The 17,562-nt window shown below is 41.9% G+C and overlaps 1 protein-coding gene across 2 annotated transcripts; it reads right to left on the reverse strand.

Annotated features, from left to right (window-relative positions):
* Position 1: 1 nt before the first annotated feature.
* DSCC1 (DNA replication and sister chromatid cohesion 1) lies at positions 2–16,141 on the reverse strand. 2 transcript variants are annotated; one of them, XM_034668562.1, is made up of 10 exons: positions 16,101–16,141; positions 15,552–15,817; positions 13,181–13,349; positions 10,589–10,723; positions 7,732–7,822; positions 6,468–6,606; positions 5,935–5,987; positions 5,606–5,760; positions 2,932–3,080; positions 2–295 (listed from the first exon to the last, which is right to left on the reverse strand). In XM_034668562.1, the coding sequence occupies exons 2-10, from the start codon at positions 15,728–15,730 to the stop codon at positions 187–189; spliced, it is 1,179 nt and encodes a 392-aa protein (XP_034524453.1). In that variant the 5' UTR covers positions 15,731–15,817; positions 16,101–16,141; the 3' UTR covers positions 2–186. The 2 variants fall into 2 exon arrangements, with proteins under 2 accessions (XP_034524453.1, XP_034524452.1); XM_034668561.1 differs by lacking the exon at positions 16,101–16,141 and having other exon boundaries at positions 15,552–16,085.
* Positions 16,142–17,562: the final 1,421 nt, after the last annotated feature.

Consider the following 17,562-nt stretch of genomic DNA (forward strand, 5'->3'; position numbering starts at 1 on the left):
ATCATGGAACTTTACATCAAAAACTAAGGATTGTACTGTATGATGACTAACATAATATAATAAAAAATATTAGAAAGGAAAAAAAATAAAATATATCACTCTACAAAAAAAAAAAAAAGAATCTTTTTCTTATAACCATCAACTTTATGAAGCAACTTTAGTCCCAAAGAACAGACTGTTGTTCTTTTAAGAAATGGGTCTTCTTGAGTTGTAAACTTTAACACCATTTTGTATTGAAGAACGAGAATATTTAGTGAGTAATGCACCTATGGTTTGCTTCTCTCCACACAAATCTCTGTGGGAACAATAAAAAAAATAAATAAATAGCATGAATATGTTAGAGAACATAATATTCACAGTGCTAGTTATTTAGATCTCTCTTGCCTAAATCCATCTTTCCACAAAGCATGAGGATGTGTTTGTGGGAAAGACAGGGTAGGGAGTGGTTACTAAGCCTTAATTAAACTAGGTACCTTACATGTATTACCTCATTTAACCACAGAAAGAGTAAAAGTAATGTATTATTTAACGTCACATAGATATGGGGCTCAGGTAGTCAAGGATGGAACCAAACTCTGCTGTCAGGTCTTCATGGACAAAAAAATCTAAGTCCAATTTTTTTTTCCATTATATCACACAGCCTCCAAATTAGAAATACAAGCCAGGTGTTATAGAAAGGTCTAGACACAGAGACCCTGGATCCTAGGCTACGTGTGTGTGCTTATTTATGTTAACCACCCTCCCTGAACTTTAGCTTTGTCTTCTATACCCCCAAAGAGGAGAAAGACTATGAATGGAACATATGAGGTGAAGGAAGAATGAAAGGACATGAGCTGGAGAAGGGAGCAAGGCCAAGGTCATACATGGCCTTCAAGAATGTGGAGATGAGTTGTGATTTAATTCTAAGTATAAAGGGAAGTGACTAGGAGGGTTTTAATTAATAGAAAAGCAGAATGTGATCTAAGTTTTAAATAATGGAGGCAATGAGTTGATGATTATGGAAGTTAAGTGGTGAGTACATGATGGGTTCATTATGTTATATTGTCACTTTGGAATGTTTAAAATTTTCCAAAATAGAAAGTTTGAAAAGTGGAATAGGAGAAGAGGAAAAAATATAAGTAGGGAGACCAATTCAGAGGCAGGTACTAGATGATCCATTAGGATTTGCTCATAGTTTGAACCAGGGAGTGAGAGAAGAAAAAGACAAGTACGAATCCCAGACTTTTTGGTTGAGTAAATGTACTGATGGTGGTGATGTTACTGAGAAGAGGAAGATGGGTTAGGACAAGGCATAACCACAGTTCAGTCGTGAGCATGTCAGGTTTGAAATTCCTCTTAGATATCCAAGTGGAAATGTTCATTAGGCAGCTAGATAAGAGAAATTGAAACTCAGGGAAATGAGTGAATATGAAGATAAAATTAGGAAGTTATTAAGTTTAAATCCAGGCTTAGATGAGGGTACCAAGGGAAAAAATATAAATGGAAAAGCAGATGGTCAAGAATTAAACATTTAAAGATTGGAAAGAACAGGGACACATGAGCAAGAGACAGAAAAGGAGCTACCCTGGGAGAGAAGGGACAAAAACGGTGTGTTTCAAGTAGGAAGTGGTCCACAGTGTCCAACAGTTCTAAGAGGCCAAGTAAACAAGGATAGACAGTTGACCACGGAATGTAGCAAGATGGATGCCAACAGGTTAAGGAAACAATGGGAGACAAAGAAGAGTAAATGAGTACACAAACTTTTAAAAGGAATTTCTTGTGAAGGAGAGCAGAGGGTATGGGGTCCTATGGGGTCCAGTAGGTGGTTGTTTTCTGAAATGAGCAATACTACCGAATACCATGTATTGATGGGAATAATCAGGCAGGTAGGGAGACATCAATGACACAAGGGAGAGAGGGATAACTAGAGGATGTGCGTCTTTAATAAGGCCAGAGGGATGGATCTAGTGTAGAAAGATTGGCCTTAGGAGCAGGGACGGTTCTTGCATTATAAAGGAAGGACTGCAAAGGGAGTGTGTGTGGACGTGATACAAGGAGGGTGGAAGATTTAACGGTAGGAAAGAAGTTGTCCTTGTCTCTTCTCATCTGTTTCCATTTTCTCAAGAAATGAGAAAAAAGGAGGTATTGATGACATGAAAAGCAAAAACATGAAAAGTGAGCTCCAAGGGTAGAAAGTTTCATAAGGAAACGGTGCTTTGCCAAAGACCCTGCAAAGTACCACTCAAGCTCTGAAGTGGACTGGCAAGTTCCATTGTGCCTTTTCTCCAGGAAATGCCACCTGCCCACGTGTAGGCATAGAGTAAACAGAAAAGTTGGATTTTTATCTTTGTGAATTTTTTTTTTTTTTTTTTTTCAGGGGGGGGGGCCAAGGGGGGGAAAGGACCNACCATAGGAGCAAAGCATGCACGATAAAAGCTGAAGACCCTGAGCAGGAAATCCAACCTGGGTAAAGGGAGGAAAGGACATGAGCGCTAAGACACAGTGAAAAGGTGGCAGCACTGGTACATCTGAGGTCCTTTAAACAGTGGCTAACAAACTAAGGTCATTCTTCTGCAATCTGGCATCTACCAAAACGTTAAAGCAAGGCAGCAGGAAAGAGAGGAGGTGACGGTCAGAGAGAGGGCTTGCTTTAGAGCCATAGTGGGGTATGCTGGCTGACTGGGCCTCGAAGAGCTGGTTTTGCAGGGAGGAGGACAGAGAAGTGGTTTTAGAGGTAGCATGAGGAAGAAAGAGGACACATTCCCCACCTCCAGGATCAGAAGTTGTGAAGAATGACAGAGAAGACAGCCGCCACTTGAAAAAGTTTCAAAGGAAGACATGTCCTCAGGGAATACTCAAGAAAAAGAAAAAATGTCCTAAAAATAAATTTAAAACCGCTATGCTACTCTTTCTAAAAAGAACCCTCAAAATCCACTTTAGTAAATTACTTACTGAATATATGGAGCAATGTCTTCTTCTGTCCACTTTTCCCTTAGAGAGAATAGGCTGTTAAAACGTTCTTGATTATCTTCAGGCAAATCATCTACCTTTAGCAAAAATATAATTTCTGGTCTTGAGTGTCTATCCACCAAGGCTAAACCCTATTAAAAAAAATGAAATGAAAAAGGGCAGTTAAAATAATGGTCTAGTGTCTAAATACAACTCATTATTTTACCTTTAGGTTTGGCTGAGCCCAAGCCGCTCAACATGTCAGCTACGTGAAACTTACACAAACTACACAGAGACCCTCAATAGCCTTTTTCATAAAAAGAGCTCTATTAAACAGTGAATTCTCCTTTTCCCTTCTACACTCTGGCTTCCGCTGTTCAATTTATCAGGATAGCTCTAGTTCAAAGTCACCAATGACCTGTGATTGCCAAATCTAGGCGGACCTTTCCTTGGATTTGCTAACCCTGTTTTCTTTCTTAATGTTGCCTCCTCCCTCTTTGAATCTCCATCGCTGACATCACCCTCTCATTATTTTCCTCCTAACTCAATGCTGCAGTTCCATGGGTTCCAATCCTGATCCCTCGATTTGTCTCACTGTCACTGTCCTGAGTGGCTTGATTCACCTTGACTAAACCTAGGAGTACAAACACTACTTACTTGCTAATGACAGTAATACATGCATCTTCAACTCAAATTACTCTTCCGAGCACAAGAACTCTATATCCAAACCTATCTATGAACCCATTGTGTTTGTTACCCAGAACTGCTCTAGTCCTATTATCCTAGGAAACCACAAAACCTGGGCATTATCCTCGATTCCATTATTCAAATCCCATACCTACATGGTCACTTAAACCTATGGACTGTGAGGCCTCAACATTTCCCTTATCCATTCTCTATCACCTAATTCTTTGGCTAGTACTTTCTTAGGAGTACATAACTGTAGAGAGCCTGGAGATTTCTCCTTTTTTCATCATCTAGCCAACCTTCCATCCAACCATGCTCAATGTCATAGTGTTCTTTCCATAAGGCAAAATTCGTCAGGTAGCTCTTCCAATGTCACTAAAAGGCCCCTAAAGCTTTCTAAATAGGAATGAAATTCCTTAGCACAGACCACAGTGTCCCTCACTGACTCACAAAGCACCTTTTACTCTAGTCATGCATTCCTACTAGCACTGCCCTAATTTGTGTCCCTCCATGCCTTGGGACACGCTCTCCTGAATTCTCACCTCTATCCTTCCATCTAGAGGGTTCATAGTTCATCCTGTCAAACTCAGCAGCTCAAACAGCCACGACTTTAGAAAATCATCACCGATCGACCAGATTAATAAGTCCTTTTTCTTTGCTCCCATAACATCTTGCACATGCCCTTTCCATGACACAGATCACTCTATGTTATAAGAAAGGATTTATACATGTAATGTGCACCCCCCATCACCACAGCCCAGGCTGAGGACCCTGACAGCATGTGGTGTGATGTTTTCTCCTCAGCATCTAGCATGGTGCCTAGACATAAAAGGAACTCTAAATATTGAGCAAATCCTTTCACAACGTAACAAATACTGACTGAGCATACCCTACACGCCAGGCAGAATGCTGTACATTGGCAAGCAAGAGTTAACAAAATTCTATCACAGTAGAGAGTGGGAAACCCACATAATTAAACATTTCCCCAGAGCTAAGCAGTGAGTGCCGTGAAGGAAAAATACAGGGTGCTCCGGCAAAGTAAAACAGGAGGTATTTTTTAGAGAAAAGAAAAGCCTCCTTGAGGAAGTGATTCAAAGTTGAACAGGAAGTGGCAAGGCGAAATTACAAAGAAGATCATTCTAGAACAAAAAGCCTGTGTGAAGGTCCTAAGGTAGGAGAGAGCTTGATGATCTTGAAAACCTGAAAGAAGGCTGGTATGCAGTGAGCAGGAGAGGACGAGGAAGAGACGGAGCTACAGGGGAGATGATGAAGTATTCTGCAGGCCGAGATACGAATCCTGGATTTTCTTTTCTTTTTTTAAGATTTTATTTATTTATTTGAGAGAGAGAGAAAGAGAGAACACGAGCTCGCACAAGCAGGTGGTAGGGGCAGAGGGAGAAGGAGAAGCAGACTGCCCACTGAGCAGGGAGCCCACCAAGGCAGGGCTCAATCCCAGGACCTGGGGAGCATGACCTGAACCAAAGGCAGACGCTTCATTGACTGAGCCACCCAGATGTCCTCCTGGATTTTCTATCTTAAATGCTATAGGCAGCCATTAATTCATTAAGCACGACATTCATTTAATCTGATAGGCATTTTTCAAAGGTCATTCTAGCAGCACAGCAGAGAATGGACTGGAGGTGGGCGAAATCACACGTGCAGAGGGCCCGCCGAGGGACACCATTGCTCATCACAGCCAGACGAACAGGGCGCTTTGGGCTACAACAGTGCTGGTGGAAACAGAAACGCAACAAGGTGCGAGACACCACGCGGGCGGCAGGATTCGCTGTCATGGACCTGAGGGATCTCACTGAGGTGACAGAAACGTTCCAAAACTAGTGGCGGACTGACGGTACAGTCTGCTCCTGATGGAAATGGTGGCTAGGAAAATAAAGTGGCTCCAAATTCAGTGGCAATACAGAGCTCGTGTCACCCAGTAACCAGCGTGACCCCGTTGAGTTATGGTGGCAACCGCCATCGCTCCCCTTACCTTAAGCTGATCGAGCCTAGTTACCATTCCCTCAGGAACGCTCTGCTGCCACACCTCCTGAAACTCGGCAAGGTTAAACTTCACCGCGTTCTGAAGCAGCATCTGCGCTGTTACTCTGCATATTTTATCAGCACTCAACGCGAAATAAACTTCACCTGAGAGGAAGGTAGCTTCATATTGTCTTCTGACGATTCAACACTCCCCAGTGCAATTTCTCGGAAAACATTACACACGACTCACCTCCCACAAGCCCATGGAGCACAGGCACGCGCGTCAGAAAGGAGTACCAGTTTTAACACATACAAGTTAAAATACGTTCCAAATCTTACCTTCCTCTATGTATTTCGTTCCATAACATTTAAGACAGTGCTCAATCATTTCCCTGAAAAATTTAACACACTCCTTTGAGACGTTATCAATACATTTTTATGCATTATATCTTAAACCCCACTGCTAACTAAAAACATAAGGTATACATCTGAGATTTGAAATACTAAGTGATTTTGGTTGCCACGTAAAATTTCACAGTAGGACTAACTAAAATATGCTGGGAAGCTACTATGTGCCAGGACCACGCTAAATATTTTTTTCATGAATTCTGTGAGCATACATTTATCATCATAAGACAGCTTACACATCAGTATTTCTTTAGATTTTTTTTAAGGTAGGAAAAAAACAGAGATGATGCACATTTATTCAGTCCAGAGACCCAAACTCCTACGTCCTTCCTGGTTATGTTATTTTAAAAATTTCTGTAAGGTATCAAAATATAAATAGTCTATGCCCCATGTTTAGTTCCACCCAGGGGAATAATTTTCTTTCCTTTAAGGAAGTTTGGAGGGACAGTGATTAAAATACTTACTCTGGTTCCAATGGTCCAAGTTCCTGAAGGCATGTATTCAGAGGGACTTTATCAAAAGACCAAGATTCAGAATCCACAAGCTGAATTACATGATTCAGAAGTTTCATCTCATAATCAAATTCAAGAATCCTCCAATAACCTACAAATTCCCAAAGTCATAGTTACACAGGCCATTGTAAGCAAATTGATTGATTAATAGATTGATAAGGAAGCAATGTGCTCTTGCCCAGTACAAAAAAGAGACACTAGAAGTCTTAGCTTTCTTTATAAGCAACACTTCTTTTTATGCTTTTCTCCTAATCATTACGAATTGTGTCTTGAGGGAAAACAAGTATAGTACCTTACCTAGGACTCACACTGATTTCTTTCAAGTGCTTTAATAATTATTTCAGAATAATCTTGTCAATCTAAATGGAAATGTGGAAACCTGTAGCTGGTACAGTGATTTCATTAGGACGTTGTACAAATGAGGTGAAGGCTGTAGGTTGGATATCCCCCACAGTGATCTTCACGCTGGGGCACTGCCATGGTTATAACTCTTATCTAGTTGTCTTACAGAGGTGTTCTTGTGCTCATAAAGAAGCCTAGGTCACTCAAGAGTCAACAGACTCAGAAGTATGATATGAACCAATGGCAAGATAAAGGCTGGGCATCAAGATACCTTTCCCTATTCTGGCAAAAGATCACAAAATGCCAACTGATCGTTGAAGGCACTACCACCACCCCTGGAGAAACAGATCAATTACAAATCCACCATTTCCAAGGGAGAATGTTACCATTGTTATTCTGAAAAATAAAGGCAACATAAAGGCAGTGTGTGATGTCAATCTGAGAAAATACCAGGAATAAACTAGGTACTCCTCGACACATACCAAAATTTTGTCCATCCCCAGGCAAGAAGTGAAAAATGCAGAAGGTTGCATTAAAATCCATTGTTTTCTAACTTCGACATTCATGGTACCCATATACCATAGCAATTAACAGCAGGCATCCATAATTTAAAACTTTATTTCCAACACTTAGGATCAAATGTGCCTCAAGAAAAAGCCCTGTAAGGAGTGGTTGGAGTCACTGGTCACAGTTGGACCTTTTCATGTGAGGATCACTTATAGTCTCTATCCCACACCCAAAAATATAAATATCATGAGCTTTAAGCCCAAAAGAAGATTAAAGAGATAGTATGCAATGGGATGAAGATGTCCGTAAATTTCCTTCTCACATGATGCCTAATTCCATCATTAATAAGTATGGTGAGTAATGCTACCTTCAATCTCACAGGCATTTAGAACTTGTAACTGAGCCATTATTTCTTCCTCACTTGCCTGAATTTGATCAAGCAAATCTTCAGTTGTATACTGAAACAAGAAAAAAAAAAAAACACCACATTTTAAGGCCTTTGAAGAATATTTTTTTAGACCTATTGAATTTGGGAGGATAGACACATGGAACAGGTTAAGGCAATATTTATACTATAGCTCAATTTCTTTTGATAACATGTAATAATNACACCACATTTTAAGGCCTTTGAAGAATATTTTTTTAGACCTATTGAATTTGGGAGGATAGACACATGGAACAGGTTAAGGCAATATTTATACTATAGCTCAATTTCTTTTGATAACATGTAATAATTACTACATGAAATCTAAGAAGAAAACATAGGGGTAAATCTTTGTGATGTCCAATTTAGCCAGAGTTTCATCAATAGGATACCAAAAACACAAGCAACAAAAGAAGAAAACAGATAAATTGGACTTTATCAAAATGAAAAACTTTTGAACTTCATTGAAATATCATCAATGTAGGGGCGCCTGGGTGGCACAGCGGTTAAGCGTCTGCCTTCGGCTCAGGGCGTGATCCCGGCGTTGCGGGATCGAGCCCCATATCAGGCTCCTCTGCTAGGAGCCTGCTTCTTCCTCTCCCACTCCCCCTGCTTGTGTTCCCTCTGTCGCTGGCTGTCTCTATCTCTGTCAAATAAATAAATAAAATCTTTAAAAAAAAAAAAAGAAATATCATCAATGCAGAAAGACAAATATTGTAGATTCCACTTGTATGGGATATTTAGGATAGTCAAATACACAGAGGCGACAAGTAGAAGAGTGATTGCCAGAGGACAGGAGCAGGGGAGCCTGGGGAGTTGGCGTTTTATGGGTATATAATTTCGGCTTGGGGAAGATGAAAGGTTCTATGGACGCATGGTGGTCGTGGTTGCATAATAGTGTGAACGTACTTAATGCCACAGAGCCATACACATAAAAATGGTCAAAATGGTAAATTTTATGTGATGTACATTTATCACAATTTTTTTTTTAAATCAAGACAGTGAAAACACAACCTACAGAAATGGGAGAAAATAGGAGCCTATGATATACCTGACAAGGAACTCGTATTTACACTACGTAAAGAACACTCCTACGACTCAGTAATACAATGACAAATAACTGAGTGACGGGACAGAGGAGTTCCAGATTCGACAATTTTCAATGAAATAAAAATAGTCAAGAAGCACGTAAAAAGATGTCAACATCATCAGTCGTCAGGGAAATGCACACGAAAACCACAATGATATCACTTCAAATCCACTGGTATTGATATAAAAAAGACAGACGATAACAAGTGTTGGCAAGGAGGTGGAGCTATTGGAGTCCTCATACAATGGGAATGTAAAATGGTGCAGCCACTTTGGAAACAGTCTGGCAGTTCCTCAAAAAGTTATTAAGAGTTCCCGTACGACCCATCAATTCCACTCTTAAACACATACCCAAAAGAAATAAAAACACAGGTCCACTAGAAACCTGTATGTGAATGTTCACAGGAGTGTCGTTCATCATAATCAAAATTTGGAAAACCACCCATGTCTCTCAACTGATGAATGAATAAAATATGGTATATCCATAAAATGGACCATTTATAGCAATAAAGAGAAATAAACTACTGATATATGCTACAACATGAATGAACCTTGAAAACATCACGCCAAGTCAAAAAAGCCCGTCAGTAGGGCACCTGGGTGGCACAGTGGTTAAGCGTCTGCCTTCGGCTCAGGGCGTGATCCCGGCGTTATGGGATCGAGCCCCACATCAGGCTCTTCCGCTATGAGCCTGCTTCTTCCTCTCCCACTTCCCCTGCTTGTGTTACCTCTCTCGCTGGCTGTCTCTATCTCTGTTGAATAAATAAATAAAATCTTAAAAAAAAATAAAAAATAAAAGCCCGTCAGAAAAGGTCACATATCATATGATTTTATTCATATGAAATGCCCAGAAGGGGCAAATCGAGGGCAAATCAAGAGATTGAAAGTAGATTAGAGGTTGCCTAGGGCTAAGTGGGAGAGGGAAGCAGGGAAAGATAAGATTAGAAGGTAACAGTTAAAATCAGAAGGTACAGGTTTTCCTTGGGGTAATGAACATGTTCTGAACATCATCGTGGTGACTGACCACACAACTCTGTGAATGTCCTAAAACCACTGAATTAAAGTCGCTTTAAAATGAGTGAACTGTCTGATATACAAAATTGTATCTCAATAAAGTGGTTACCAAAAAAAGAACAAGAAAAAGAAAAAAAAAATCAGTCAATGGAGAAAAAGAGAACATAAATATGGTCTTCAGAATGCCCGTGCGGGTCTATAATTCCAAACTACATTAAAAACTTGAGAATTTTTTTACTTGGCTTGTAAAAAAATAAATATTTTTCCGTACTTCCAGGAATCTGTTAATTTTCACGAGAATAAGAATACTTTCCATTTCCATAATGTCTTTTCTGAAGAGTCCCTAGTTATAATTTTTAATTAAATAAAAATTAATTTATCTTCTAAAAAATGTATTCCATAGTTAGGAACATGTGAAGCTTTTAGCTATTAATGACCCCATGATATCCAGGATTTGCTTTAAAGTACTCCTGAAAAAGAAGAGAAAAAAGAAAAGTAGAAAGCAGCAGGGGGACAGAAGAAATGAGACTGACAAAATATTGATAAATGTTCAACCGAGAGATGAATATATGGGGGTCTTTCCGCTTTGGGGTATATTTGAAATTTTCATAATTAAACACTAAAAGTAAGAATGTCACCATCAAGTGCCTCTAATTACAGTTCCATTTTTTAAATTTCAAATGAAAATAAGTCTTACTTTTGAATGATTTGAATCCTTCTCTTTTTGACTGTCGGGTCCTTCGTAGGTATTTTCCATCAAAAGTTTCTTTAGCTTCTTTAATTTAGGTCTGCATCTTCTTAATTCCCAATAATTATTAGAAAAACCAAAGATCTAGAAAATATAAATGTATAACCTTTTAGGGGCCATTCTAAAATAAAATTTCATACAAAATCTCAACTGATTCCTCCACTCCCAATAAGAAGGAAAGAGAGCCAGGTAATCTGCTTTCTATTGAGAAGGCACCCTTCAGCCATCTCAAGCAAATGGATGGGTATCTACGGGAAGATCTTTTCAAACCCCAATGAAGAAGACACTGCCAACGTAGTGAGAGCCAGTCATTGAGCTCAGTATCTCAAGTGAACTCTGGAACCTAAGGTATGCCCAGAAAAAGAATGATCGGATGGTGAGCATTCTGCAAACCTGATGGAAACAATAGAAAATGAATATTTTTCGGCTGAAAAACAAAAAATAAAGAAGAGTCATGATCACAGTTTTCAAATAATGAAGGGATGTTAAAGGAGAGAGGGAGTATCCTTGTTCTATGTTGCTTACGGTGTCAAAATCTAGTTAAGGAAGAGAGACTTCTCTTCAATGCAAGAACTTCCTACTATTTAGAGTTGCAGCTAATTCCTTACTGTGAAAGAATGAGGGACTCATCACTCAAAGCAACCCAGTTGACAGTGGCTACTTGATGGGTGAATATCCATTATCCCCCCAACCTCTGAGACTTGCCAGTGTCTAGCACTTGGTAGGTGCCCAGTAAGTGGTTCACATAAGGAAAAAAGGCTGAACTGGATTATATGTGGGGTGCCTTCCAGCTCTAAAATGCAAGGTCAGGGGATGCTTCTACTTTCAAGCTAGTACAAGGCTTGAATGACAAGACAAGCCCCAGAGCTGATGGTGATGCTGTTGAATCCAAGGATTCCAAAAAGAGGAGCTTAAGGACCAAACTAAAAAGATTGATTTCATCCACAGTTCACAAACTGACAGCTGGCAGGCAATATCCAAAGCACAGATGTTGGTGTGTGCTTTGTGTTGTGCGGAAGGGATAGTTAGAATAGAGTTGAAATTAGTTGCCGACATGGAACTATTAGAGGAAATTTTGTCCCAAGATCTAAATGTCAAGGTTGACTTGAAAACAAGAAGTCAGAAGATTTGGCAGCTCTGGGCCTGCTTTCCCACAAGGCCAAGTCGTGGCCGCCCACCTACATGGGGCTGGTGCTCTTCAATTTGCCACAGACCCCACCATTCTCTATTACTCCGGAGACTGGTATCCACTACTATTTTATCAGCAGCAGCCTGCTCTGCCCATGTGCATTCCTCACCTAGCCCTTCCAGGCATCGGAAGTACAACCACAGATTAAAACTTCAGCTGGTAGATCTTTGGGGGCATCTGGGTGGCTCAGTCAGTTGAGCATCTGCCACAGTTCAGGTCATGATCCCAGGCTCCTGGGATCGAGCCCTGCAACAGGCTCCCTGCTCAGTGGAGAGTCTTCTTCTCCCCCTCCCTCTGCCCTTCCCCTGCCCCCACCCCTTGTGCTTTCTCTCTCTCAAATAAAAACAAGAAAAACAAAACAAAAAAACTTTAGTTGGTAGATCTTTGTTACACTTTACCCAGTCTCAGGGCACAGAATTCCCATAAGGAGGAGTCAGAGGTACTCTCATATTGTTACACCCCTGTAGAAACATCTACAAAACGGATACACGATGAAAAAATAACATCTTTTACAAGAGACTGAACTACCCCTATTTCTAGTTAATTACAATTAAAACACAGAACCCTAAAAAAAAAAAATAGAAAATTTACTGGAAGTTATTCTGTGCTAGAAACATCATGGGTCACTGACATTTCCCAGTATTTTCCCTTGTTTCAATTCTAATCGAAGGCAGTAGTTGGCCTAAAGCCATTCCGAGAGAATTAAGGGCTGTGTTTTGATCATGACGTGAGTAATAATCTAGCCAGGATGGAGACTTCTTTTTGGTATCTGTCATCAGTCGTCTCCATAATAATTAAGACTTTATTATGCATGGCTAGAGGCAGTAATGAGCTAAACCAACTGCAAAGGTGAGAAACACACCTTCCTCGAAAACTCAGATTTCTTCACCTCATAAACATTACTTAAGGCATGAGTCGTGGTTTGAGGCTGTCTCCTTTCAAAACATAGCTACGGCAAGACTCACTAAAAATAGGTAAAACTTTTAGAAATAACAAACTTTCCATGTTGCAGAAAATGGTCATCTTGTCTAGGACTTAAAAATCAAATAGGGAAAATAAGACAACTTCACAAGACTCCAAACGAACAATGCTGAGAAATTTTAAAATTCATTAAGAGAACTTTTCAGATCCCTTGTGATTATATATTTCACACCTAAAGATTTTTTTTTTTTTTTAAGATTTACTATTTTAGAGGAGGGGGAGAAAGAGATCATTACCTGAGCCAAAAACCAAGTCAGATGCTTCACTGACTGAGCCACCCAGGTGCCCCCCACACCTAAAGATTTTAATTAAAGGCAGTATTAGCACATGTGTTGTGATTCTCCTATAAATTAGAAGGCAGAGAACAGTACCTCAGTGTGAATAATGTTACAATGTGTTTCCTCCATCTTCAGCTGGTCTGGAGTCTTACAACCAGGAATGAAAAGCAACATATTGGAAGTGTCTGCTATTTTCAAGTCATAGGTTTTGTCTTTACTGCATAGGACAGCCTGCTCATGTTTGTCACCCCGAATCACGAGACTGCAGGAAAATGGGAAGAGAAAATACATGGTTTATTGAGACATCAATGGACATCTTCATTAAAAACAGTTCCAAAATCCTATAGGCTTGTAGAATTTAACATTAAATCTTGAGGCTGTGTCTGGCCTCTGTTTTCATCACCCTCGCACACATGTTGGGCTCACAGAGCAAGGGCAGGGCCAACTGAGAGACAGAGGGGCACCAGGTGGCCTCACTGAGGAAAAGTAATTTGACATGGGCAAGAAAGATCCAAAGAGGCCAAGAGGTCAACTATCACCATGTGGCATCTACATGCAAACTGCTTGGAAGAGCATAAGACAAAGTATCCAGTAGCTTCGGTCAAGATGTCAATTTCCTAAGCCACATTAAAGCAATGGTTTTCACATGTATGCATAGGTACCACAGAGAATCTTGTTAAAAAACTGAATCCCAACCTGCAAGTGTGGGATGGAACCCAGGTTTCTGAATTTCTAACAGGCTCCCAAATGACCATCATGCTGTCGGTCCTGGTACCCACCTAAGAGTGGTCCTTCTTGTTTTGTTCTTAATATCCCCTAACAATCAAAGACGAATCTCCTAGCCTGCCCATCAGCTCTGTTGCAAAGAAATTGTGACTTTATAAAGAGAACTGCAATGCTGAATGAAAAAATAGGAAAAACGTGTTTTTACAAACTTCAGTACATAAGCTCTGACCAAGGCTCACCGGTGCAAGAAGAGCAAGAAGAAAGAAGAGGGGAAGGACAGACGTGAGGAAAAAGAAAGACTAAAGACAAAGATGATGGTGTTTACAACAAGGGCATAGGCTCTAGCAGTTTCGGCTATAAAACGTTTAACCCTCCTGTACACTATTCACTTCTTTTAAAGAAATAATAAATATAAAACCTGAAATAGAATGTGTAAATGCTTTTTAAAATTAAGACTTAGTTTAAGTGAAATTAAGTGGTGTTGGTTTTTTTTTAGTTTCCCAGTACTAATAACACTTAACAGTCCCAAGTCCCAACACTTAACACCCACTCTTCAACATTTATTTCCACATTGCACTATCCATGCTACAATATTTTGTTTAAAGCAACTACCCGTCCCCTGGCATTTCTAGATCCTTCTGGATTGCCAGGTGGATGAATAGTAACTGGATAAAAAGAGTCCGCACACACTTTAAGCCCTCTCTTAAACTCCGCCCCCTCAACTCAGCTGGAATGAAAACCAATGAATGAGGCTCCCCTTGCACTTCCTTAAAGATCCTTTGTGGCTAGCATCTGCAGACTAGCCAGTTAATTATAACAGTGTCAGACGAGTAAATATGAAAACTGAAAGCCTGAAGAGTTCAAGTTAAAGAAATCTACAAGAGAACAAACTACCTAGTAAGATACAGGTGTTGGGGGAAAGGCGGTGCAGAAGAGAAGCAGAACAGAGCCCCTAACTACTATTTCCAGAAGCTGGGAGTGTACAAAGTTGAATGATTCTCTAGACTTCTCCTGTTTTTTAATCCATGGCTTTGCAGCAAATGTGGAGCTGCCCCAAAATTAAAAACAGCTTCAGATTTCCATTAAATGACCCCAAGCGAGTCTGTGTTTTGAGGGTTTCCCACAATGACCAACTCTAGAACGGCTTTCAACTTATTCCCTACAGTCCGACCTATTGTCTCAGTAGACTCTAAGTAGAAGGCAAGGAGAACTCTATAAACATGAGATAGAAGCACTGGATTTTAAGCTAGAATGGCGAAGTGCNATTGTCTCAGTAGACTCTAAGTAGAAGGCAAGGAGAACTCTATAAACATGAGATAGAAGCACTGGATTTTAAAGCCAGAATGGCGAAGTGTTCAGTGCAGTTCCTGGCATCACTGTTAAAGTCTCCAAAACTTCACTGAGGTTCTATTTCCTGATTTGTTTTCGCAGACACGGGCCTCCCCCAGATCAGCTGGACCAGTCCTCGGTATCACCTGAGTCCAGCTGAGTGGACGGACCAGCAGTGGCGCGGACTCNTGATTTGTTTTCGCAGACACGGGCCTCCCCCAGATCAGCTGGACCAGTCCTCGGTATCACCTGAGTCCAGCTAAGTGGACGGACCAGCAGTGGCGTGGACTCGGAAAAAAAGGCAGCGCGCTGGAGATGAGGCCTCCGGGCAGCTGCGAGCCCTCTGCTCAAATCCAGGCGCGTTTCTGGCCCAGTTTCCCCGTCCTGCGTTTCCCCGCGGGGCAGTCACCTGTGCCCGGCCTCCAGCTGCTGGCACAGCGCGGGCTCCAGCTCCAGCAGGCAGAAGTCGCCGGCAGCTGCGCCGGCCCCGGGACCGAAGCCCAGGCAGTGCACAACCGGCAGCAGCTCGGCCGCGTTCAGCTTGGCGATCTGGAGCGTCGCGTCCACCTCCTCGCGGGTCCGCTTCATCGCTGCGCCCGGGGGGCCGCCGCGCCCCGGGGGAGAGGGGGCGCAGGGCTGATGAGAGAGAACCGAGCTCCGCGAGCAACCCGGACCCTGCGAAGAGGACAGAACAGGGGAAGAGACTTTCAGAAGTGCGTCCAGGCGGCTGGGGGCGTGTTTCCGGGGCGGAGCGTGCCGCGGGAGCGTCCGGTGGAGGGGGGTGCCTAAGGTCCTCGCTGCGTGGGCCCCGCGGCGGCAGGTCACCCCACGCACAGCCAGCGCTGCGAGAGGAAAGCCACGCTGCCGCGGGGCGACCTCTACGGAACCTCGTGGGAGATGCGCTGCCACCCCGCCGGGCGCCACGCGGAACCCTCGCCCACCCCTTCCGCTGCCCCACCTCCCGTTTCCCGCCGGCGCCCCCATTTCCTCGACTTCAAAATTGTCTCTTTCTCCGCCAGGGGCGGGCCTTATGCTAAACACTCTGCCTGCATCATTTTATAAATCCCTCACCACAACCCTTTAAGGTGGTCCCCGATCCTCCCATTTTGCAAATGAGGCAGCTCCTGGGGGGCGGGGACACAGCAGGAGGTAGGAAAGTCTGATTCCAGCCGGCTCTGTTGTGGCTCTAAAAACCAGCAGCCGGGTTTCCTGCGAACACTTTGGGTTGGGAGTGAGGCCCTGGTAGAATTGGACAGGGACTCTCACTTTTTTGGGTCTGGCCACCGTCAAATCCGAGAGACAATGGCTTGGACTAGATCCATCCATTCATTGAGTACCCAGTCTGAACTGGGTGTCAGGAGAGGGGACGAGTGTCCTGCCCAGAGGAAAACAACCTTTCTGGGGCTGGGAAGGGCCTGCAGTCTCCCGGGAAGACACACAGTTGCCACTGCAGGGTGTGTAAACTGTCACTCAGCTTTCTCTGTGGTGTCTTCCAGTCCAAATTGTACAGTGCCCTGAATGAATACAACGTTTTAAGAGAAAAGCTCATCTGTATACGCACATGCATTAATACCTTGGAAGAGCATAATGTGAACTTTCCCAGGGATCCTGCAGCCTCAGTTTGGGACACTTGCTGCCCCTGAGAGCTGATGCAGCCTGGGAGGAATGTTCCACTAGTGATGGAAATCAGACCTTGGTTAAAGTAAAAGAAGGAGGTGGGTGGATGGGTAGGTGGGTGAGGGGTTGAATTCAAAGGAAATGAGCAGGCATTTTCTTTCAACTTCTGGGTGAAATTATATGCAACTACAGAGTAGAGCATCCCAGGGGCAGGGGTGGTGCTTTAGTTGGTGATAGAGAGGTTGGTTCTTAATGACCTACTTCTTCATTAACCTCTTTTAATACACCTGAATGCAAGGACTATGATGGAGAAAAATGTTGGATATGTAGCAGTTGTCTGATGAGAAATTTATGAATTGGAAGAGAATCAACCATTACAGGAGCATTATCAGCTGGGAGCAGCGTAATGTAGGAAGAATGCTGGCATTTACATCAGACGCCTGGCTTGGAATCTGAATTCTGCTTTCACTAGTTTGTGACCTAGAGCATTTTACCTCATTTCTCTCATTCCAACTTCCTTATCTGTAAAACAAAGATAATAACACCTACGTTCTAAAATGCGTGGAAAGCAAAGGATATTTTTTAAATGGCAGCTTTTTGTTATTGTTATTGATTAGTTATTAATAAATTGTTTTTAAGTAATTTTATTAATATCACTTATAACTAATAAATGATATCCGATTTTGTTATTCTGGCAGAGAGCAGGACCTTGGTTCCTCTCTTCAAATAGAATGATAGGCTTTATTAATTCATTCTTTAAAAGCATGTGAGTAGATATATTTCTCTAAAGTAAAAAAAAAAAA

Source organism: Ailuropoda melanoleuca, chromosome 9, assembly GCF_002007445.2.
Source record: "Ailuropoda melanoleuca isolate Jingjing chromosome 9, ASM200744v2, whole genome shotgun sequence".
In the NCBI taxonomy this organism is placed as follows: Eukaryota; Metazoa; Chordata; class Mammalia; order Carnivora; family Ursidae; genus Ailuropoda; species Ailuropoda melanoleuca.